This window comes from Nerophis lumbriciformis, linkage group LG22 (assembly GCF_033978685.3).
Source record: "Nerophis lumbriciformis linkage group LG22, RoL_Nlum_v2.1, whole genome shotgun sequence".
NCBI classification, from domain to species: Eukaryota; Metazoa; Chordata; class Actinopteri; order Syngnathiformes; family Syngnathidae; genus Nerophis; species Nerophis lumbriciformis.
Window position 1 is genome coordinate 5,357,459 of NC_084569.2, and position 26,356 is coordinate 5,383,814.

At 43.7% G+C, this 26,356-nt stretch overlaps 1 protein-coding gene across 4 annotated transcripts in view; it reads left to right on the plus strand.

The window, feature by feature from the left end:
* axin2 (axin 2 (conductin, axil)) overlaps positions 1 to 26,356 on the plus strand; it is a 74,686-nt gene that overhangs the window by 20,890 nt on the left and 27,440 nt on the right. For all 4 annotated transcript variants that reach the window (XM_061974370.2, XM_061974369.2, XM_061974371.2 and 1 more), the window contains 2 exons: positions 9,302 to 9,424; positions 23,271 to 23,373. In XM_061974370.2, coding sequence (XP_061830354.1) covers positions 9,302 to 9,424; positions 23,271 to 23,373 — 226 coding nt within the window. The remainder of the gene's footprint in view (positions 1 to 9,301; positions 9,425 to 23,270; positions 23,374 to 26,356) is intronic.

Here is a 26,356-nt window from a genome sequence, read left to right on the forward strand (position 1 = left end):
TTATGTCCTCAGGCGAGACACTCCACCCGCCTTTGCCGCCAGTGCCGCCCACGCTGGTTTATGAGCGCAGGACTCTCCCTTGTAAAAGAGATTCTTAATCTCAATGGGAAATTCCTGGGTAAGGGCATTTTTATACTGCTTGGCGGCTGTCGTCTGGCCATTTTCTACGTCGTCGTAGAGGAGCTGGAGCTTATCCCTGTTGAATTTTTGAACGAGAGACGAGGTACGGTCACGGTCCAGACTAGGGGTTTCAAAGTCATTTTAGATCTGGGGGCGCCACATGGAGAAAAATCTACTCCCAAGTGGGTCGGACTGGTAAAATCACGGCACGATAACTTGAAAATAAAGACAGTTTCAGATTATTTTCTTTGTTTATGTACAAATAATAATGTTGTTGGGTTTTTTTTACACTCACATGTTGCGGTTAATAGAATTACAGTATTTTTCGGACTATAAATCGCAGTTTTTCCCATAGTTTGGCCGGGGGTGCGACTTATACTCACATTAGCGTAAAATATCAAATACCGTATTTTCCGCACCATAAGGCGCCCTGGGTTATAAGCCGCGCCTTCAATGAACGGCATATTTCAAAACTTTGTCCACCTATAAGCCGCCCCGTGTTGTAAGCCGCATCTAACTGCGCTAAAGGAATGTCAAAAAAACAGTCAGATAGGTCAGTCAAACTTTAATAATATATTAAAAACCAGCGTGATGTGGGCGCGCATGGAGTCGTATATCAACATGGACGGAGCTGCGTGAAAAAAGCCACCCGGCCTCTTCGCGTAAACTTACCTTAACCACTCGCTCATCTTTTCTTCATCCATCCATCCCTTCGAGTTAGCTTTTATGATGACGCCGGCTGGAAAGGTCTCTTTTGGCAAGGTCTTCCTTTTGAATATCACCATGGGTGGAAGTTTCTGGCCATTAGCATGGCAAGCTAGAACCACAGTGAAAGATGACTTCTCATTCCCTGTGGTGCGAATATTCACCGTACGTGCTCCCGTTGTATCCACAGTGCGGTTCACAGGAATATCAAAAGTCAGTGGAACCTCGTCCATGTTGATAATGTTCTCTGGCCGGATCTTTTTTTCAGCTATCTTGTTTTTACAATATGCACGGAAAGTAGCCAGCTTTTCTTGAAAGTCTTTAGGCAGTTGCTGTGAAATAGTAGTCCGTGTGCGGATGGAGAGATTGCGTCTTTTCATGAACCGGAAACCTTCGCTTAGTAGGAGCCATTTTGTGGTCTTTACAGATGTAAACACACAAAGGAAATGAAACGTAATATCCGCGCCCTTCTTCTTCTTCTACGCGGGCGGGTGGTTGCTTACAGTAGAAGAAGAAGCGCTTCCTGTTCTATGGGGGCGGGTGCTTACCTTGGCGGTTGCTTGCGTAGAAGAAGAAGCACTTCCTCTTCTACGGGGAAAAAAGATGGCGGCTGTTTACCGTAGTTGCGAGACCGAAACTTTATGAAAATGAATCTTAATATTAATCCATATATAAAGCGCACCGGGTTATAAGCCGCACTGTCAGCTTTTGAGAAAATTTGTGGTTTTTAGGTGCGCCTTATAGTGCGGAAAATACGGTATAAGTCGCACTGGAGCCCGGCCAAACTATGAAAAAAACTGCGACTTATAGTCCGAAAAATATGGTATAATGTTTCCAAGTTAAAAAAAATTCCAGGATTTTCCAAAATTCCTGGTTTTCCAAAGCCCTTATTTATTTACACCCTTTTTTCTGGCGACTACTCCTTCCACATTTTTCAATTCCACCAACAAAATATTCCTCTTAATCAGGACAAAAAAACAAAGTTGTTTTTTGAACTGGAAAAATTTCCGGTTTTCCCGGAATACCGTGATACCATTTCTCAATTCAACATGTTACCACTTCAACGTTTCTCGACCGATTTGAAAAATTCCAACGCCAACCATTTCAACTCATTCAGAACATTACATTTTTTTTTAGCATTTTCAAAAAAAATTCCATATTTTCCCAAAATTCCCACATTTCCATGAAATTCCCATTGAAATGAACGGGCCATTTTTTTAAGTTCCAAACCAAATTTTCCTGGAAATTCAAACTCTTCAACATTATGGGTTATACTTGTATAGCGCTTTTCTACCTTCAAGGTACTCAAAGCGCTTCGACACTATTTCCACATTCACCCATTCACACACTGATGGCGGGAGCTGCCTAACCACGACCCATCAGGAGCAAGAGTGAAGTGTCTTGCTCAAGAACACAATGGACGTGACTAGGTTGGTTGAAGGTGGGGATCGAACCAGGAACCCTCAGGTTGCTGGAACGGCCAATCTCCCAACCGCGGGACGCCGTCCCCAACATTCAAACCATTCTTCCATTCATACAACATTCTGTCAGCAGTTCAGATCCACTTCAGGAATTGCCTCTTCTAGTTGTAAATGACGACTTATCCACCCCATGGCACAAACAAGACACAACCACACGCGCAACAATTGGAAACAACAAAAAACAACTCGCTCATGTCATTTTATTTTATGCATTGTTTGCTATTATTTGTGTTTATTTGGTGTATAGTAGAAGAAGACGCTTGTGTCATGTCTGTGTAATCATGTTTTGTTTTAAGTCATGTTTTGTTTAGTTATAGGACTCTTTAGTTTCTGTCTTTTCACTCCCTTGTCTTGTTTCCATGATTACCCCATTAGTTTCACCTGTTCCACGTTTGGACTCATTGTGCACTCTTGATTGTCACCATAGCAACCCATTAGTTTTCACCTGTCACGTCACGCACCTGTTTCACGTCTTGAGTCACGCACCTGTTTTCGTTAATCATGTCTGTAGTATTTAAGTTCAGTGTTTTTCAGTTTGTCTTTCTGACGACCTCACCACATTTATGCTCCGTCCATGCCTGTTACTTCTTTCCATGTCAATTCCTCAAGCAACTATTTCTGTCCAAGCCAAGTAAGTTTTTGTTCCATGTTTATAGTCTTTTTGGTTTCATAGTTTGTTCTCCGCCATTGTGCGTGTTTTTTTGTTTGTACTTTTTTGCTATAGTCTTTTGGTTTCATAGTTTATTCTCCGCCTCTGTGCGCGCTTTTCGTTTATTCCTTTTTTGATAAATATAAATAAATCATGTACCTTCATTCCCGTCTCGCCCGTGCCAACTTTCCGTTGCATCCCGGAAAAGCAAACACCCAGGACCAAGTCATGACAGCTTGTTATGCGCATACGGTCTTTATTGTTACAGTAGACTGTACGTTTTCACTAAGAATGTCCGATAATATCGGACTGTCGATATTATCGGCCGATAAATGCTTTAAAATGTAATATCGGAAATTATCGGTATCGGTTTCAAAAAGTAAAATGTATGACTTTTTAAAACGCCGCTGTGTACACGGACGTAGGGAGAAGTACAGAGCGCCAATAAACCTTAAAGGCACTGCCTTTGCGTGTACCGGCCCAGTCACATAATATCTACAGCTTTTCACACACACAAGTGAATGCATGCATACTTGGTCAACAGCCATACAGGTCACACTGAGGGTGGCCGTATAAACAACGTTAACACTGTTACAAATATGCGCCACACTGTGAACCCACACCAAACAAGAATGACAAACATATTTCGGGAGAACATAAATAAATTAAATGGGTTGTACTTGTATAGCGCTTTTCTACCTTCAAGGTACTCAAAGCGCTTTGACACTACTTCCACATTTACCCATTCACACACACATTCACACACTGATGGAGGGAGCTGCCATGCAAGGCGCTAACCAGCACCCATCAGGAGCAAGGGTGAAGTGTCTTGCTCAAGGACACAACGGACATGACGAGGTTGGTACTAGGTGGGGATTGAACCAGGGACCCTCGGGTCGCGCACGGCCATTCTTCCACTGCGCCACGTCGTCCCTAACCGCACCGGAACACAACATAAACACAACAGGACAAATACCCAGAACCCCTTGCAGCACTAACTACAATATACACCCCCTGCTACCCCCTACCCCCCCACCTCAACCCCGCCTACCTCAACCTCCTCATGCTCTCTCAGGGAGAGCATGTCCCAAATTCCAAGCTGCTGTTTTGAGGCGTGTTTAAAAAGAAAAAAAAGCACTTTCTGATAGAGATGCGCGGTTTGCGGGCACAACCGCGGAGTCCGCGGATCGGGCGGATGAAATTTTAAAAAATTAGATTTTATCAGCGGGTCGGGTCGGGTCGGGCGATTGAAATAAAAAAAAATTAGATTTTAAATAGATTCAGGCGGGTGGCAGTTAAACCAATTGGGAAATATATATACATAGTTAAATGTTGTTACCCACATACGAAAAACGAGCAGGCACCTGCTGCATATGCCACAACAGAAGAAAAAAAAAAAAAGAGATGGACACTTTTACGGAGCGGAGAAGGCCCCCGACGCCTCGCCGGGGTCCGGGACCGAGGCCCCTTCCCCCGAGAGGGCCCCACCGGGAGCCGTAGCTGAGGCGATCCGCGAGAAGGGCCCGACGCACGTCCAGGGTCACCACCGCGCCCACCGCACCGACACCCCGCCTCGTCCGCCTTCGCCGCGGCCGGCGTCACGCGCAGCAGGTAAGCAGCTTACCTGCCCGCCACCCCCGTGGCCGGGGGCTCGTAACAGGGGTCACTCCGCGCGCTCCGCCCGCGCAGCTTACCTGCCCGCCACCCCTGTTGCCGGGGGCGCGTAACAGGGGTCACTCCGCGCGCAGTGCGCTCACGAAAGGGGTGGGGCTCACCCTGGTTGATATAGACAGCAGCTAGGACGGTGGCCATGGAAGTTGGAACCCGCTAAGGAGTGTGTAACAACCCACCTGCCGAATCAACTAGCCCTGAAAATGGATGGCGCTGGAGCGTCGGGCCCATATACCCGGCCGTCGCCGGCAGCGAGACGCGCTTGGAGGTGCGCTCAGCGCGGCTCCCATATGATTGCGCACTGGTGTGCGTCTGGGTCGTGACAGCGTGGCACGCGAATGTCTGTGCTGCGTTGGATCAGTCTCCTTTCTTTAACAGGCAAAAGCTTTATAACCTCACTAATGCCTTGCATCGTCTATATTAGATATATAACAACGGGCGGATGGCGGGCGGATGCAGTTCTGATCAAATGTTAGATCGGGTGGATTGCGGATGGTTGACGACTTTCTGATGCGGTTGCGGATGAAATAATTGCCTATCCGCGCATCTCTACTTTGTGACTTCAATAATAAATATGGCAGTGCCATGTTGGCATTTTTTTTCCCCATAACTTGAGTTGATTTATTTTGGAAAAACCTTGTTACATTGTTTAATGCATCCAGCGGGGCATCACAACAAAATTAGGCATAATAATGTGGTAATTCCACGACTGTATATATCGGTATCGGTTGATATCGGAATCGGTAATTAAGAGTTGGACAATATCGGATTGTACGTGACTATTAACGATCTTTTTTCAACCCAACAAAAAAAAAAAAACAAGCAAGTGTTGGACAGGACCTAACCTTCTTATGAGCGCCTACCCCTACTTCTAGAATAGTCCTGGTTTGATGTGATCCCCCCCCCCAACCCCCCTGTCTCTTTCCTTCTCGTTGTCAAACCGATTCAAAACATGTGGAACTCATTTCTATGTTCTCCCTCTCCCTGTTTGCATCTTCTCATCTGACTCTTTAGAACAACCAAGCGCACACCTCCACGTCCACACCCCCTCAGCCCTCTCTTCCTCCCTCTTGTTTGTGTCAACTCTCCCCTGGTTCCCTCAACGCCTGCCTTTCTCCACTTTTGTGTTTGTTTTTTCCCTCCTTCCCTTTTGGAGAAGTCACGGATGCCTTTGGAGCAAAAAGTGAGGGGGCACCTCTTGGAATAAAAAGCGAGGGAGTAGAAAGGATAAACGGCACGGGGAAGAATGCAAGGCCAGCTGCGTTAAATACCTGACTCTTTGCAAGCCCCCCCCCCCTCTGAAGGTCAAGCCTGGAGCTGGGGGGGGGTTAGTCATGCTAGCCCACCCCCTTGCTTCCCAACACACACTCATGCATCCATTATGGCCACTCCCCCTCGTCTCCTCCCCCTGTATCGTGGCAAGGATGCATGCACAGCGGGACATCAATGTTCAGGAAAGAGTGAGTGAGGGAAGTGGAAAGCTGCTGGCTTTTTAAGATGGAAGAAATGGGGCATGAAAAAGGGGGGAAGGTGGTCTCTCAGTGCACTCACGTGTTAAAGGGGAACATTATCACAATTTCAGAAGGGTTAAAACCATTAAAAATCAGTTCCCAGTGGCTTATTTTATTTTTCGAAGTTTTTTTCAAAATTTTACCCATCACGCAATATCATACCTGCCAACTACTCCGGTTTTCCCGTAATTAGTACGGTTTTCATCAACCTATTCCGGGTTACGGTTGCAGTGATAAAACATACGGTTTTTCATTAATTACATTTTTTTTTTTTTTTAAGTTTTATTCACGAAATCGCGTAACAACAATGACAATCGACACTGCTTCCCGTAACTTCCTACGAGCCATTCCGAATGCCATGCGCGAGGCTATTTATAGCACCGCTGCCAAGCACGAGGCACCAGTTGCCATTGTTTCCAAACGAGCGAACGATCATGGAATCAGCCGGAGAAAAATCGCAAACGAGTCTTAAACCGAAAAGAAAACTGCAGTCATTCCGTGAAGAATTTTCAAAAGCCTATCCGGGAATAATTATCCGTTCCAAAAAGGGTGAAAACTACGCGAATTGCACCTTGTGCAGACAAGATTTTTCGATCGGACACGGAGGAATTAGCGATGTAAAAGACCACGTTGGGTAGGGCTGGGCGATAAAACAATAACAATATATATCGCGATAGACATGTGATCAATATCAATAGAAAATGGGGTCGATAGAATGTTCGATAATTTCACTGAGTTCTGTTAGAAAAAAAATAGGGAGAACTGCCCAGCCGGAACCACACGGCATTCTGGGGGGTGTAGACAGAGGAAGGGCTTTGGCCTCTCAACCTATCACGGCCGAGCCTGAACCGCAAGGCATTCTGGGAAATGCTAACAGGAAAAAAAAAATAAAGCAACAACGGCGAGCTGACGACGAGGAGTGAAACAAAACGGGAAAATATGGCGTCACATTAGTGCCAAAAATCCGAGCGCATAAAAACTGTTATCGCGCGCTGATTCTCCACTTCGTGCGCGCGCGCGACACCCTTTTGGCGCTGATTCTCCACTTAGTGCGCGCGCGCGACACCCTTTTGCGAGAAGACAACAAATACCATAATCACATCTTTCAGCCAGAACTGGTCCACCAGCAATAACATCCAACCATAACATTATTTTATATTTTCACTTCTTCTTGAACATTTGATTTCTAATTTATGGAATTTCTTTTGATTCAGCCATAAAATTAATGAAATAATCTTTGAATTTTGTTTTTAAAATGTTAAAAATAGCCTTTTAATAATGTATTCTGAAACAGTTTAAAACAATCAGAGAACTGACTAACACTGACCCTACACAACTATGTTGCACAATTAAGTCTTTTTTTTTTTAAAGCAAAAGAGGTAATTTCAACAGGTACAGCATCCTATGTTATATGTACGTGTAATAAGATTTGTAACAAGGCAAACCATTTGTAAATTGGTCGAAAATTAGAGCAAGTTATGGTAATTTAATTAGTACATGTACCATTGACATCAATGTAATGATTGAGGCTAGATGTCCGAGGTAAGATGGCTACAACGTTGCTACGCTGGAGAATGATTGGTCATATGAAAAATGCTCAGAGCCAATCAGAAAGGAGGGGCCGTCTAAGCATAAGTCTAAGCCCCAAAGTGCCAAAAAGAAACATGACAGCGCGAGGAGAGATGCCAGGAGTACACAGAGAGCGCACAGACCGAGACGGCGCGCGCACAGAAAGGCACCGCGCGCGCGCAAAAAGGCACCACGTGTGCGCAAAAGGGTGTCGCGCAGGTCCTGGACCTACCGGGGCCTGCGGCCCCTGGACCCTGGCTACTAGGTTTTTCTGATTTCAAAAGTTGGCAGGTATGCAATATCCCTAAAAAAAGCTTCAAAGTGCCTGATTCTAACCATCGTTATATACACCCGTCCATTTTCCTGTGACGTCACACAGTGAAGCCAATACAAACAAACATGGCGCATAGAACAGCAAGCTATAGCGACATTAGCTCGGATTCAGACTCGGATTTCAGCGGCTTAAGCGATTCAACAGATTACGCATGTATTGAAACGGATGGTTGTAGTGTGGAGGCAGGTAGCGAAAACGAAATTGAAGAAGAAACTGAAGCTATTGAGCCATATCGGTTTGAACCGTATGCAAGCGAAAAGCGACACGGGAGAAAGCGAGGACGAATTCGGCGATCGCCTTCTAACCAACGATTGGTATGTGTTTGTTTGGCATTAAAGGAAACTAACAACTATGAACTAGGTTTACAGCATATGAAATACATTTGGCAACAACATGCACTTTGAGAGTGCAGACAGCCCAATTTTCATCAATTAATATATTCTGTAGACATACCCTCATCCGCTCTTTTTTTTCCTGAAAGCTGATCTGTCCAGTTTTGGAGTTGATGTCAGCAGGCCAGGGAAGCTAGGGTTGATATTCTTCTCTTGATCATCTTCGGTGGCATAAGGGACGGTGTGAGCCAAGACATCCAGGGGGTTTACCTCGCTCGGCCATTGCTTGCCGTGCTGCCGAGGGTCCTTTGTCCCTGAATTGCTCACACACTCCGGCAGATTCAATGGGGGTCTGGCGGCAGATTTCTTTGACTTTATGGTTGGAAATGCATCTGCTTTGAGTGTCGCAGGATATCCACACATTCTTGCCATCTCTGTCGTAGCATAGCTTTCGTCTGTAAAGTGTGCGGAACAGACGTCCAATTTCTTGCCACTTTGGCATCTTTGGGCCACTGGTGCAACTTGAATCCGTCCCTGTTCGTGTTGTTACACCCTCCGACAACACACCGACGAGGCATGATGTCTCCGAGGTACGGAAAACAGTCGAAAAAACGGAAAATAACAGAGCTGATTTGACTTGGTGTTTGTAATGTGTTTGAGAAAATGGCGTCATCGCTCCAAAAGCGAATAATAGAAAGGCGTTTAATTCGCCAAAATTCACCCATTTAGAGTTCGGAAATCGGTTAAAAAAATATATGGTCTTTTTTTCTGCAACATCAAGGTATATATTGACGCTTACACAGGTCTGCTGATAATGTTCCCCTTTAAATGTCGGGTGTTTAGAGGTTACCGTGTTGCAAAGAACTCATCTGTTAGATGGTCACTACAATACGGGCGCTGGCCTGATTATTTTTTGTTGCAACTTTCAGGTCCCACAAGGGAGGAGATGTGTGTCACATGGGCTCATTCGCCCCCGTCAGCAGCACCAACGACAGCGAGGTGTCCAGCGACGCTTTGACGGACGATTCCCTGTCCGTCACCGACAGCAGTGTGTAAGTTTGCAAAAAAACATTTGTCTTTGAAGAGCCCCTTTTGATGGATAGTGGAAATCCATAGAATGTAACAACCTTTGGTCATGTAGCAAACTCTTTATTAGGGCCCGCATGGCCCATTGCATAAGGACTCCCTGTGGGACATAAGGACCTATTGAATTTGTAAGGTTTTATTTATTCTTTATTATTCTTCCGCATCCACAATAAACTGTAATTTGACCCGCTTAACATGCTTCAAAACTCACCATATTTTATCTACACATCAGGACCTGCGAAAATTGCCCTTTTTAAAAAAAAACAAACCCCAAAACTCAAAATTGCGCTCTAGCGCCCCCTAGGAAAAAAAATAGACTGCCTGTAACTCCCACTAGGAAGGTCGGAGAGACATGAAACAAAAACCTCTATGTAGGTCTGACTTAGACCTACATTTCATTAATGGTACATTCTCGGGCCAAAATCAACAGGAAGTTGGCAATTCCCCCTTAAGACAAAAAAGTACTAAAAACAGTCACTTTTGCCTTTTTGAGCTGTAATTTGACCCCCTGAACACGCTTCAAAACTCACCAAACTGAACGCACACATCAGGACTGGCAAAAATTGCGATCTAATAAAAAAAAACCTAACCCCAAATCTCAAAATTGCGCTCTAGAGCAATTTTTGAATAAAACGGAGAAAAAACTGCTCCTCGGAAGAAAAAAAATGACAAAACTGCCTGTAACTCCCACTGGGAAGGTCGGAGAGACATGAAAGAAAAACCTCTATGTAGGTCTCACTTAGACCTACATTTCATAAATTGACAACCCCCAGCAAAAATCAACAGGAAGTTTGCTATTCCCCCTTCAAAACAAATTTTTTGTAAAAACCGGTCACCTTTCTTCAAAAACTATCTCCTCTGAGCGCGTTTGTCGTTTCGCCTTCAAACTAACACAGGAGAGAGATTAAACCCTTGTGTATAAAATAACAGAACAGCTTTTTAATACCTGCTCCGGTTTTGATTTTATGACCCTTCAAAGACCCGCTGCGCTGATGCTGCTGCGCTGCTGTTTTTTTTAAGATGGCTGCTTAAAAGCAGGAAGCACCAACGTGCCCACACAATGCAGACAAGGTAGGTACACTAGACAAAAGTCTTGGGACACTTCAGACTAAAAGTAGACAAAAGTATTGGGACACTTAGGACTAGCACCTGCCAAATATGCGGGCCCGACCAATGCTGCTTGCAGCTTTAATTTTTTTTATTTTTTCACATAAATGTAAAGGAAATTAGTATTGTATTTGTTTATTTGAAGGACAGTGTGCAGTTGCATTAAGAAGATGGCTGCACCAGATTCAGCACCATGCTCATTTCGATCCTTAGTCCTTTTATGGTGCATCTAACATCCACAATAAAATGACACAGGATTGAAAATACACAACAAAATATTAAAAATTACATAATGATAAACAATTTAAAAATACAAGTACAACACATAGAGGGTATGTGAGTTACAAATCAAGTGGGTGGTCAATTTACAGTATTTTAGCAGCTTCATAAGTAGCAATGATTGTCACACACACACACTAAGTGTGGCGAAATGATTCTCTGCATTTGACCCATCACCCTTGATCACCCCCTGGGAGGTGAGGGGTGCAGTGGGCTGCAGCGCCCGGGAATCATTTTTGTGTGATTTAACCCCCAATTCCAACCCTTGATGCTGAGTGCCAAGCAGGGAGGTAATGGGTCCCATTGTTATAGTCTTTGGTATGACTCGGCCGGGGTTTGAACTCACAACCTACCCATCTCAGGGTGGACACTTGAACTACCGATCTCAGGGCGGACACTCTAACCACTAGGCCACTGATGATAAACAATTTAAAATACAAGTACAATACATAGAGGGTATGTGAGTTACAAATCAAGTGGGTGGTCAAGTTACAGTATTTTAGCAGCTTCATTTCAAATTAAAGTTAAAGTGGTGAAACTATTCTCTGCATTTGACCCATCACCCTTGATCACCCACTGGGAGGTGAGGGGAGCAGTGGGCAGCAGCGGTGGCCGCGCCCGGTAATAAGTTTTGGTGATTTAACCCCCAATTCCAACCTTTGATGCTGAGTGCCAAGCAGGGAGGTATCCATCCATTTTCTACCACTTTGTCCCTTTCGGGGTCGCGGGGGGTGCTGGTGCCTATCTCAGCTGCATTTCGGGCGGAAGCTGGACAAGTCGCCACCTCGTCGCAGGGCCAACACAGATAGACAGACAACATTCACACTCACACACAAGGGCCAATTTAGTGTTGCCAATCAACCTAAGTAATGGGTCCCATTTTTATAGTCTTTGGTATGACTCGGCCGGGGTATGAACTCACAACCTACCGTATTTTCCGCACTATAAGGCGCACCGGATTATTAGCCGCACCTTCAATGAATGGCATATTTCATAACTTTGTCCACCAATAAGCCGCCCCGGACTATAAGACGCGCCTACGCTGCGCTAAAGGGAATGTCAAAAAAACAGTCAGATAGGTCAGTCAAACTTTAATAATATATTAAAAACCAGCGTTCTAACAACTCTGTTCACTCCCAAAATGTACGCAAATGTGCAATCACAAACATAGTAAAATTCAAAATAGTGCAGAGCAATAGCAACATAATGTTGCTCGAACGTTAATGTCACAACACACAAAATAAACATAGCGCTCACTTTCTGAAGTTATTCTTCATTCGTAAATCCTTCGTCTTCGGTGTCCGAAGTGAAAAGTTGGGCAAATTTACGATCCACTGGCAGATGTTGGCGTCGTCTGGCGCTGCCTCCTCGTCTTAGTGAAGGTGTGTTCGCCTTCTGTCATCCATTGTTCCCACGCAGTTAGCAGTCTAGCTTCGAATGCCCTGTTGACACCAATATCTAGCGGCTGGAGGTCTTTTGTCAATCCACCCGGAATGACGGCGAGTATTGAATTAAGCGCGTAAGCGTGTCTCTCAATGTGCTGTTATGAGCTAGCAAATATAACAACTACACTACCCAGCATGCAACGATAGTTACGAGCATGCGCGGTAGCCCTGAGAAGCGTTGTATGCTGGCAGTTAGCACGCTGTGAGTAAACGTTGAGAACTCAGTTAACACGCCTCGTCTGCATTATTTATAATTAGACAGACAACACACTTAATAGGAGCCATTTTGGGGTCTTTACATAAACACACAAATGGAAATGAAACGTCACATATCCCAGCATGCACCGCGCGCTTCTTCTACGGGGAAAAAAGATGGCGGCTATTTACCGTAGTTGCGAGACCTAAACTTTATGAAAATGAATCTTAATATTTATCCATATATAAAGCGCACCGGGTTATAAGGCGCACTGTCAGCTTTTGAGAAAATTTGTGGTTTTTAGGTGCGCCTTATAGTGCGGAAAATACGGTACCCATCTCAGGGCGGACACTCTAACCACTAGGCCACTGCAGAAGTATATAAAGTGCAGCAGTTTTTTGTATCAAAGTCCACATACAATGCAGTAGCCATCTGATCAATAGCCATATACACCATTGATATTGCATACATAAAAACATTTGCGATGTTACAAGATTGTAATGGTACTCTGACTACGCCCGCCAGGGTATCATCTGATGGTCAACTACCTGCCTGGTATTGCTAATGTGAGCAGGACTGGTGGTCTAAAAGCCAGTCTTTGACTGCTTGTGAAAACTAGAGTTGTTCTTTGGATCGTCTGGGAGACCATTCCATTCTTTGATAGCTTGATATGAAAAGGCTGACGCCTCCAATGGGTTGTGGTCGAAATGTGTTGGAAGACGATCCAAATACCCTTAAACTTGTTTAATCGTTAACAAATGATTGGTTACCTAAGGGCTACTTGCTACTAAGTCCACGTGGTTCTGCAAAGACATTGCGTCGGTGACCTGGAGGTCTGTATCAGATTTAGCGGTGAAACGGCTGTTTTCTCAAGCACATTCAGCTTGGTGAGAAATTTCAAGTCAATCTGGCTTATGAGGCTTAAATCAATGCCTTGACGGACGATTCCCTGTCCGTCACGGACACAGCAGTGTGTAAGTTTACAAAAACACTGTCTTTGAGAGCCCCTTTTGATGGATAGTGGAAATCCATAGATTGTAACAATCTTTGCTTATGTAGCAAACTCTCCAATGGGTTGTGGTCAAAATGTGTTGGAAGACGATCCAGCATACATGTAATACAAATACCCTTAAACTTGTTTAATCGTTAACAAATGATTGGTGACTTAAGGGCTACTTGTTACTAAGTCTAGGTGGTTCTGAAAAGACATTTCGTTTGACGGCGTCCGTGTTTTCCGACCAACCTTGCACACGTGTGCACGTCGGTGACCTGGAGGTCTGTATCAGATTTAGCGGTAAAACGGCTGTTTTCTCAAGCACATTCAGCCTGGTGAGAAATTTCAAGCCAATCTGGCTCATGAGGCTTAAGTCAAGGCCTTGACGGACGATTCCCTGTCCGTCACGGACACAGCAGTGTGTAAGTTTACAAAAATACTGTCTTTGAGAGCCCCCTTTTGATGGATAGTGGAAATCCATAGATTGTAACAATCTTTGCTTATGTAGCAAACTCTCCAATGGGTTGTGGTCAAAATGTGTTGGAAGACGATCCAGCATACATGTAGTACAAATAGCCTTAAACTTGTTTAATCGTTAACAAATGATTGGTGACTTAAGGGCTACTTGAGTCTAGGTGGTTCTGAAAAGACATTTCGTTTGACGGCGTCCGTGTTTTCCGACCAACCTTGCACACGTGTGCACGTCGGTGACCTGGGGGTCTGTATCAGATTTAGCGGTGAAACGGCTGTTTTCTAAAGCACATTCAACTTGGTGAGAAATTTCAAGCCAATCTGGTTCATGAGGCTTAAGTCAAGGCCTTGACGGACGATTCCCTGTCCGTCACGGACACAGCAGTGTGTAAGTTTACAAAAACACTGTCTTTGAGAGTCCCTTTTGACGGATAGTGGAAATCCATAGAATGTAACAATCTTTGCTTATGTAGCAAACTCTCCAATGGGTTGTAGTCAAAATGTGTTGGAAGACGATCCAGCATACATGTAATACAAATACCCTTAAACTTGTTTAATCGTTAACAAATGATTGGTGACTTAAGGGCTACTTGTTACTAAGTCTAGGTGGTTCTAAAAAGACATTTCGTTTGACGGCGTCCGTGTTTTCCGACCAACCTTGCACATGTGTGCACGTCGGTGACCTGGAGGTCTGTATCAGATTTAGCTGTGAAACGGCTGTTTTCTCAAGCACATTCAGCTTGGTGAGAAATTTCAAGCCAATCTGGCTTATGAGGCTTAAATCAAGGCCTTGACGGACGATTCCCTGTTCGTCACGGACACAGCAGTGTGTAAGTTTACAAAAACACTGTCTTTGAGAGTCCCTTTTGATGGACAGTGGAAATCCATAGAATGTAACAATCTGTGCTTATTTCACATGAACGTAAATTAAATTTGTGAGGCATCCAATGGGTTGTGGTCAAAATGTGTTGGAAGACGATCCAGCATACATGTAATATAAATACCCTTAAACTTGTTTAATCATCAACAAATGATTGGTTACCTATAGGGCTGCAGCTAACGATTATTTTTCTATCGATTAATCTATAGATTATTTTTTTCGATTAATCGGTTAATCTATAGATTATTTTTTCGATTAATCTATAGATTATTTTTCCTTTTACCGATTTTTTTTTTTTATTTAAAATGAAGAGGAAAAAATAAATGTAGGCCAGTTTTTTCAAAAGGCATGGCTTTTATTTACAAAAAAAAAAAGTATGGCCACTCAGTCAACATTGACAACAACATGACAAAATATTCTGTAACAATGTAAACATTTAAAACTTTTAACATTTAACAAAATTAAAAGTAGCTTATTTGCTTTTTAATGTGCAAATATAAAAGTAAACATCCAGTGCAAATCTTAATATTCTGGAATAGTATAAGCATTTCAAAAGTAAAAGTATTGCTTATTTTGCTTTAAAATGTGCAAAAATAAAGATAAACATCCAATACAAAAAAGTGCAAAACGGAAATATTCTGTAACAAGTGTAAACATTTCAACAAAAGTAAAAGTATTGCTTATTTGCTAAAATGTGCAAAAATAAAGCTAAACATCCAATACAAAAAAGTGTACAGTGTAAACATTTCAACAAAAGTAAAAGTATTGCTTATTTTGCTTAATAACACAACAATGATAGTATGATTAAAGTGAAAGTTAATTGTTGGTTTGTACATAGTATATGTAACTGTTAATGTTGTAAAAGGTATTTGCACAACTAATTAACGTTAGCGTTTGTGACACGTCTTGTGCCGTGGGGTTCTTTCAGGACCGACAGACTGAACGCCAGACGGCTTTGCCAGGTTTACAATCTTTTAATTTGACACAAAGTCTTTTCTCTTCCAACTGCGCGGATCGCGCACCTGGGCACGATTGAGGCGTCGCTCCCGGCGCGCCCCGCCTCGCCGCTCGCTCGCCGCCGCCGCCTCTCCACAGCGTTAAAGAGGAGCGCGTCTTTGTAAACACTGAACAGGCACGCCAAACGCGCCTCTCAGAGCGAAACGGTGCTTTAGTTTATGAATTTACAACGCAGATACAAATGACACATTCATGTTTTTGTGTAATAATGACAACGTATACGCACGCGGACGATTGACTTGTTGATGGTGATGGCAAGAACGCTGTCGGGGGTTTTCTTTTCAAATGTTCGTTCATAGCCGTTGTGCTGCTATGATAGGCCATTTCCGCTCGACACAGTGTGCATACAACAACATTATTAGGCCGTTTATTGAAATACTCCCACACTTTTGACGACTTTTGGCGTGCTTTTTTCCCCTCGCTCGCATCGTCTGCTTTGCGCTCCGCCATGACAGTAAAGTAGTGTGACGTAAATATGCGACGCGCCGACGCACAAAAACGGCGTCGACGTATTTACGTAACCGATGACGTCGACTACTAAGGGTTGTGGTCAAAATGTGTTGGAAGACGATCCAGCATACATGTAATACAAATACCCTTAAACTTGTTTAATCGTTAACAAATGATTGGTGACTTAAGGGCTACTTGTTACTAAGTCTAGGTGGTTCTGAAAAGACATTTCGTTTGACGGCGTCCGTGTTTTCCGACCAACCTTGCACACGTGTGCACGTCGGTGACCTGGAGGTCTGTATCAGATTTGTTTTCTCAAGCACATTCAGCTTGGTGAGAAATTTCAAGCCAATCTGGTTTATGAGGCTTAAGTCAAGGCCTTTGTAGTCACATTGGATACTGCTGACTTGCTACTTTTGAATGTGTCTGTAACAGGGAAGTAGTGTAACTCTACAATGCAGCCACCCCAATGGAAGTGTAATGCCAGCTAATTACACTAAATGATAGGCTTGATGCGTACAGTCCCGTTTAAGTTGTTTGGGTGTGAGGCTGCATTGTTTTTTCATGATGTCAGCAAACTTTGAAAATGCCACACACAGTTCACAGAGCAATGACACCCGATTGGGTGGCGTCCAACGGCCGCAGTGTTCATTCTGTGTTCAGTGATCATTGTTAAAAGTACACACAGTGCGTACGTGCCGGCGGCCTAGTTCCTGGAACAGATTACTGGGCGTAATGACGTGTCAATTAGGTGAACGAGGTCACGCCGTGGTCATTGCTCACGTCAAGGAGTGCTCTGATCAGGTGCGGACAGAAAGTTTTTGAGTAACTATGCAAACACTCACATTGGCTTTTACGAGTTGTCGCAAGAATATTGGAATACACCAAAGACCGTATCCTGTTTGTACTTAGCACAGAGCCGCCATCACCTCATAACGTCCGCTCGTTTTGCTTAAAACAGGCAGAGGTGGGCAGTAACGCGCTACATTTACTCCGTTACATCTACTTGAGTAACTTTTGGGATAAATTGTACTTCTAAGAGTAGTTTTAATGCAACATACTTTTACTTTTACTTGAGTATATTTATAGAGAAGAAACGCTACTTTTACTCCGCTACTTTTATCTACATTCAGCTCGCTACTCGCTACTAATTTTTATCGATCTGTTAATGCACGCTTTGTTTGTTTTGGTCTGTCAGACAGACCTTCATAGTGCCTGCGTTTCAACAAATACAGTCACTGGTGACGTTCACTCCGTTCCACCAATCAGATGCAGTCACTGGTGACGTTGGACCAATCAAACAGAGCCAGGCGGTCACATGACCTGACTTAAACAAGTTGAAAAACGTATTCGGGTGTTACCATTTAGTGGTCAATCGTACGGAATATGTACTGTACTGTGCAGTCTACTAATAAAAGTTCCAATCAATCAATCAAAAGTGTGACGGAAAAAAATACCCTTTTTTATTTCAACCGTACATCCCGTCAAAAGCCTAAAGACTGACTGCACAGTTCCTGTCTTCACAATAAAAGTGCCGCTCCATCGCGCCTGCGCTTTCAAAATAAGAGTCTCCGAAAGCCAGCGCAAACAAGCTAGCAAGCGAGCAAGCTACGGAGTTTGCCGCCAATGTATTTCTTGTAAAGTGTATAAAAACGAATATAGAAGCTGGACAAATAAGAAGCCAAAAACCAACCACTTTCATGTGGTTTTAGACAGAAAGGAGGAACTTTTTTCCTCCTCCATTTGAAAACGTGGACGTTATCATCACTACTGTCTGATTACAATCAATGCAAGTCATCAGAATCAGGTAATACACCAACTTATATTCTTGTCTTCATGAAAGAAAGGAATCTATATGTGTTAAACATGCATGTATATTCATTAAAACACCTTTAACATGTAAACAAAAACGGCAAAATAAATAAATATAAATTATATACTGTATATATCAATGTATGTATATATATGTGTGTATATATATATATATATATATATATATATATATATATGTGTGTATATATATATATTTATATATGTGTGTATATATATATATATATGTGTGTATATGTTACTCATCAGTTACTCAGTACTTGAGTAGTTTTTTCACAACATACTTTTTACTTTTACTCAAGTAAATATTTGGGTGACTACTCCTTACTTTTACTTGAGTAATAAATCTCTAAAGTAACAGTACTCTTACTTGAGTACAATTTCTGGCTACTCTACCCACCTCTGAAAACAGGATTGCGAGTGTTAAAGAAATAAAAAGGGGCGGCAGCAGTAGTAGAGGACGCAGTTGGGTGGGAAGAGAACGAGAGCGGTGAAGGGGGAATTTTTTTTTTTTTTTTTTTTTTTTGCTTATATCTTATTTATGGATTTGCTTGGACGCTGGGGAATGCAGCTGCGCAGACTTCAAACATTACCTTATCTTACAAACCAGCCTTTTGATGTGCGGAGATCAGAGGCAGCGCTTGCCAAATGAAGATTGGGGCGGGAGGGGGAGGAGGCGGTGGCAGTACGGCGGGGGGGTGCGGGGGGGGCTTATGCGCATGACTGTGGCATTTCAAAGCAAAAGTAGAAAAGTGCTCCTCAGTTAAGGCTCGGTCACCAGGAAACGGCAGCTTAACGCGGAGAAAAGACAACTGTTTCGCTTCCGGTTTTGAAGTTGGAGCGTGCCTGTTTTGATGACTTTTGTTCAACCCCATCAGCGCCTGTGATAGCTTGAAAACTAGCTTAGCAACACGCTCTTCAATAATGAGAGTCGTGTTGCGTCGTGTTCTTCTGGGCGTACTCGCGCAAGGCTAATTGTAGCACGCCTGCACACCAACAGTCTGGTTGTTGGGCACAATTCTCTTCCTTTTGGGCGACGATACAAGAATCATTGAATGACTGTAATGCGATCCCTCCTCGCAAATTCTCGACATCAGAATCAGAAATACTTTAATAATCCCCGAGGGGAAATTAAGATTTTTAGCGCAATCCCATTCAAGAGCAGACAAACATTACAAGGAGACAGAGCAGGATCAAACATTACAGGGAGACAGAACAGGATCGCTGACGGGTCTGCCAACTTTCGGCGCCCCTTACAAAAAAGGTGGGAAACAGGTATATTCGGTGTAAGCCTGGGCCAAGGGTAAAAAAAACCTCATAGCCATAGCACACATAAATATGTGTGTAAGAGGGAAACATTAAAGACATTAAACGAGCAGAGCGGATGCAACCAACCATTTCTACATACAGCCACAAAAGTAAAACAACAACAAAAACAAAACAAAAAAACATATACCGTATTTTCCGCACCATAAGGCGCCCTGGGTTAAAAGCCGCGCCTTCAATGAACGGCATATTTCAAAACTTTGTCCACCTATAAGCCGCCCGGTGTTGTAAGCCGCATCTAACTGCGCTAAAGGAATGTCAAAAAAACAGTCAGATAGGTCAGTCAAATTTTAATAATATATTAAAAACCAGCGTTCTAACAACTCTGTTCACTCCCAAAATGTACGCAAATGTGCAATCACAAACATACGTATATCAACATGGACAGAGCTGCGGGAAAAAAGCCACCCGGCACTGTCAGCTTTTGAGTAAATTTGTGGTTTTTAGGTGCGGCTAATAGTGCGGAAAATACGGTATACTAGGGGTGTAACTGTACATATTCTGTAGACATACCCTCATCCGCTCTCTTTTCCTGAAAGCTGATCTGTCCAGTCCAGTTGGAAATGCATCTGCTTTGAGTGTCGCAGGATATCCACACATTCTTGCCATCTCTGTCGTAGCATAGCTTTCGTCGGTAAAGTGTGCGGAACAAACGTCCAATTTCTTGCCACTTTCGCATCTTTGGGCCACTGGTGCAACTTGAATCCGTCCCTGTTGGTGTTGTTACACCCTCCGACAACACACCGACGAGGCATGATGTCTCCAAGGTACGGAAAACAGTCGAAAAAACGGAAAATAACAGAGCTGATTTGACTCGGTGTTTGAGAAAATGGCGGATTGACGTCATTGCTCCGAGAGCGAATAATAGAAAGGCGTTTAATTCGCCAAAATTCACCCATTTAGAGTTCGGAAATCGGTTAAAAAAATATATGGTCTTTTTTCTGCAACATCAAGGTATATATTGACGCTTACATAGGTCTGGTGATAATGTTCCCCTTTAACTAAAAGCTTTACTAAAAAGAGAAGTTTTCAAATGTTTCTTAGAAGTTTCAACACAGTCAAGATCACGGAGGGACTGGTGCAAGTTGTTCCAGAGTCTGGGAGCTATAGCCTGGAAACGCCAGCATATAACCCCAATTCTTCAGAGTTTGCACTGGCTCCCTGTTCATCTTAGAATTGATTTTAAAATCTTGCTGTTTGTTTTTAAAGCTTTACATGGACTGGCACCTCAGTATATCTCTGACCTCATCCAAACTTACCGTATTTTCCGCACTATTAGCCGCACCTAAAAACCACAAATTTACTCAAAAGCTGACAGTGCGGCTTATAACCCGGTGCGCTTTATATATGGATTAATATTAAGATTCATTTTCATAAAGTTTCGGTCTCGCAACTACGGTAAACAGCCGCCATCTTTTTTCCCCGTAGAAGAGGAAGTGCTTCTTCTTCTACGCAAGCAACCGCCAAGGTAAGCACCCGCCCCCATAGAAGAGGAAGCGCTTCTTCTTCTACTGTAAGCAACCACCCGCCCCCGTAGAAGAAGAAGAAGCGCGCGGATATTACGTTTCATTTCCTTTGTGTGTTTACATCTGTAAAGACCACAAAATGGCTCCTACTAAGCGACAGGTTTCCGGTTCATGAAAAGACGCAATCTCTCCATCCGCACACGGACTACTATTTCACAGCAACTGCCTAAAGACTTTCAAGAAAAGCTGGCTACTTTCCGTGCATATTGTAAAAACAAGATAGCTGAAAAAAAGATCCGGCCAGAGAACATTATCAACATGGACGAGGTTCCACTGACTTTTGATATTCCTGTGAACCGCACTGTGGATACAACGGGAGCACGTACGGTGAATATTCGCACCACAGGGAATGAGAAGTCATCCTTCACTGTGGTTCTAGCTTGCCATGCTAATGGCCAGAAACTTCCACCCATGGTGATATTCAAAAGGAAGACCTTGCCAAAAGAGACCTTTCCAGCCGGCGTCATCATAAAAGCTAACTCGAAGGGATGGATGGATGAAGAAAAGATGAGCGAGTGGTTAAGGTAAGTTTACGAGAAGAGGCCGGGTGGCTTTTTTCACGCAGCTCCGTCCATGTTGATATACGACTCCATGCGCGCCCACATCACGCTGGTTTTTAATATATTATTAAAGTTTGACTGACCTATCTGACTGTTTTTTTGACATTCCTTTAGCGCAGTTAGATGCGGCTTATAACACGGGGCGGCTTATAGGTGGACAAAGTTTTGAAATATGCCGTTCATTGAAGGCGCGGCTTATAACCCAAGGCGGCTTATGGTGCGGAAAATACGGTACAAACCAGCTCCAGCTCGTGGTGTCCAAGACGAGACTTAAAACCAGGGGAGACAGGGCCTTCTCTGTGGTCGGCCCTAAGCTCTGGAACACTCTGCCCCTCCATGTTCAAACTGCTCCCACAATGGAGTGTTTTAAGTCTCGTCTTAAGACCCACTTTTATTCTCTGGCTTTTAACACTATGTGAGTTGTGTGGTCCTCTGTTGTCCTCTGTGTTTTTAAAATTTTGCTTTCTATTTACTGTTTTAATTGGTTTTACCCTTTGAAATTGTTTTTAATCATATTTATTTTATATTGTTTTTAATTGTGTTTAATATTGTTGTGCAGCACTTTGGAAACATTTTGTTGTTTAAATGTGCTATATAAATACAGGTAAAAGCCAGTAAATTAGAATATTTTGAAAAACTTGATTTATTTCAGTAATTGCATTCAAAAGGTGTAACTTGTACATTATATTTATTCATTGCACATAGACTGATGCATTCAAATGTTTATTTCATTCAATTAACCATCACCCAACCATGCAAATTTTGCATTTCCTTTGGAAATCGAGGTCCCAGAGTCTGGAGGAAGACAGGAGAGGCACAGGATCCACGTTGCCTGAAGTCTAGTGTAAAGTTTCCACCATCAGTGATGGTTTGGGGTGCCATGTCATCTGCTGGTGTCGGTCCACTCTGTTTCCTGAGATCCAGGGTCAACGCAGCCGTCTACCAGCAAGTTTTAGAGCACTTCATGCTTCCTGCTGCTGACCTGCTCTATGGAGATGGAGATTTCAAGTTCCAACAGGACTTGGCGCCTGCACACAGCGCAAAATCTACCCGTGCCTGGTTTACGGACCATGGTATTTCTGTTCTAAATTGGCCCGCCAACTCCCCTGACCTTAGCCCCATAGAAAATCTGTGGGGTATTGTGAAAAGGAAGATGCAGAATGCCAGACCCAAAAACGCAGAAGAGTTGAAGGCCACTATCCGAGCAACCTGGGCTCTCATAACACCTGAGCAGTGCCAGAAACTCATCGACTCCATGCCACGCCGCATTAACGCAGTAATTGAGGCAAAAGGAGCTCCAACCAAGTATTGAGTATTGTACATGCTCATATTTTTCATTTTCATACTTTTCAGTTGGCCAACATTTCTAAAAAATCCCTTTTTTGTATTAGCCTTAAGTAATATTCTATTTTGTGACACACGGATTTTTGGATTTTCATTTGTTGCCACTTCAAATCATCAAAATTAAATGAAATAAACATTTGAATGCATCAGTCTGTGTGCAATGAATAAATATAATGTACAAGTTACACCTTTTGAATGCAATTACTGAAATAAATCAAGTTTTTCAAAATATTCTAATTTACTGGCTTTTACCTGTAGATTGGATTGGATTGGATTTGGGCTCCCTCCATCCCATGTCACTATACAACTGACACAATGTTCCTCGATGACGTTTGCACACCTTGAACTATTTTTTTACCCCCCCCCCTCTGGTCCGTTTATTTCCAGCGATGGCATCCCTCCTTACAAACTGAGCTCCAAAAAGCAGCTTCACCGGGAGATGCAGCGGAACGTGAGGATGAACAGCCAAGTGTCTCTGCCTGCTTTTCCTGTAAGTACATTAATCAACGCATTTTTTTTTTTTTTAAACTAGGTGCTCGCCAGCGAGCGCGGCGTCATTTCCATACCACCTTCTTTCTCCCTCTTGGTTCTATGAATAGTTGCGCGGCAAGCAAAGATCTGAGGAGAAACGTCAAAAAAGATCTTGCCTCCCACTCACACACTCGCTCACACACACACACATGCAAACACGAGCCCCCTCGCTACCTTTGGTGTCACCTCCACACCCCCCCATTAGGGTGTCTTGAAGTCTGCGGGAGAGCAGGAGGTCTCTAAGCTGTTTATCGCCACAGTGCTCACAACGCGCCGGGGTTCTTCTTCCCCAACCAATGATGCAAATACAGAGAACAGAGGCGAGGTGGAGATGAGGGAAGATCTTCTGCCGCTTTATCCCGAGGGCTCTGAAATGAGCCCAACAAAAACACAAAGATTCTCAGACACGTTCACTCTCGCACACACACATGCGGCGCTTTGATCTGAGGATGAATGGAGCACGCGCGCAGGAAAAGTGACAACTTCCAACAGAGCTTGGCCCCCTTTTGCTCCACCGCCGCACCCCCCTCCCCCTGGAGGTGCGGGGATCTAAGGGAAGAGTTTGAGCATGTCATGTGAGCTTTCAGTGGGTCAAAGGGGAGTTGGTAGCTTAAGGCTCTTAATAGGAGCTAACTTCAGCGCCGAGTTTGGAATAAGTGTTAAAACAAGTATCCCGCAAAAATAAACTTCACGTAACCTCGCCTTTCGTCACCATTTTTTTTTGGAAAGGGGGTGGAATAGATCCGCAGATTGGATCTGGCAACCCCTCCTCCTCCTCTCTCCGGCTGTCCCGCGTTGCTTTTATTTTCACTTTTTTTTTAGCCTTGTTTTTGTTTCCCGTCTGATTTTTGGCGATGGCTGCTGCTCCCTCGGTGCCGCGCGGCGCCTCGGGCTCCATCGGAACGCTTCTTTTTCTCACTTTTTTTTCTCTCCTCCCCTTCATCTCTACTACAAAGGGACGAGAGAAAACAACAAAAAAAGGAAAAATCAAGAAAGCCTCAGCGCAAAAAAATGCAAATAATTTAATATGGGCACACACACACACACACACACACACGTACATATATATTCTCTGTCACTTTTGTAGCTCAAAGGTGCCCAGTGTGTGACAGAGGAGGGGGGGGATAAATTATCTCAACCTTTCTGATCTTGCAGCCTTTTTTGTGGCACCTTCATGTGCCTCCTTTGCTCTCTTCACTATCCTTTTCTCTGGCCTCCTGCGCTCATCTTTGCATCTTTTTTTCTTCTTTTTTTTTTAATCCCCCATCCTTCCTCCCTGGAGTTCCTTTCTACCCCCTGTCGATATGTGCCTTTTATTCCGAGATGTAAAGTGACTACTTCCCATCTATCTACCCCCAACACACACACACACACACACACACACACACACTAGTATCAAACCATCTCCCTCCTACTGCGTTTTTGATATTTGACGGGGCAACACTTTGAAGTTAGCCGACTTTAAAGAGACCCGGTAAGGATGACTGAGGGATTGGGCCCAGTGTGACCACGCAATCGTGTCTGCCGCACCTTTTAAAACAGGCCTGGGCAATTATTTTGACTCGGTGGGGCCAAAATTAGAGAGAAAAAAATGTGTCCGGGGGCCGGTATATCCGATTTTTAGGAACACTAATACAAAACCTCACAATAATGTCTGATTGAATGCTAAAAATGTTATGACAGACCGTCTTAAAAAACTAATGGCATTTAAAAATTTTTTTACTGAATGAGCAACCTAGAATGTACAGAATGTGGCATTTACAAGATTAACTATGAAGGGTAAAACACTGAATATTGACAACATGAATGTCACACTCCCTCTCGATCGACATATTTTACAATCAAGCAAAATGCAACAAGCACCACGAAATATGAACACAAAGGGTCTTCACTGGCTTCCAGTTAAATTCCGCATTGAGTTTAACATTTTAGTCCTGACATTCCGTGCGTTGCATGGTGGGGGCCCTCAGTACATCACTAACTTGTTATCAATCAATCAATGTTTATTTATATAGCCCTAAATCACAAGTGTCTCAAAGGGCTGCACAAGCCACAACGACATCCTCGGTACAAAGCCCACATAAGGGCAAGGAAAAACTCACCCCAGTGACTATGAGAAACCTTGGAGAGGACCGCATATGTGGGTAAAACCCCCCCCCCCCCCCCCCCCCCCTCTAGGGGAGACCGAAAGCAATGGATGTCGAGTGGGTCTGACATAATATTGTGAGAGTCCAGTCCATAGTGGATCCAACATAATAGTAAGAGTCCAGTCCATAGTGGGGCCAGCAGGACACCATCCCGAGCGGAGACGGGTCAGCAGCACAGAGATGTTCCCAGCCGATGCACAGGCGAGCGGTCCACCCCGGGTCCCGACTCTGGACAGCCAGCACTTCATCCATGGCCACCGGACCTGTGCCCCCCCCTCCACAAGGAAAAGGGGAGCAGAGGAGAAAAGAAAAGAAACGGCAGATCAACTGGTCTAACAGGGGGGCTATTTAAAGGCTAGAGTATACAAATGAGTTTTAAGATGGGACTTAAATGCTTCTACTGAGGTAGCATCTCTAATTGTTACCGGGAGGGCATTCCATAGTACTGGAGCCCCAATAGAAAACGCTCTATAGCCCGCAGACTTTTTTTGGGCTCTGGGAATCACTAATAAGCCGGAGTTCTTTGAACGCAGATTTCTTGCCGGGACATATGGAACAATGCAATCGACAAGATAGGACGGAGCTAGACCGTGTAGTATTTTATACGTAAGTAGTAAAACCTTAAAGTCACATTTTAAGTGCACAGGAAGCCAGTGCAGGTGAGCCAGTATAGGTGTATATATATGTATATATGTATATAAAGGTATATACAGTATAGGCGTAATATGATCAAACTTTCTTGTTCTTGTCAAAAGTCTAGCAGCCGCATTTTGTACCAATTGTAATCTTTTAATG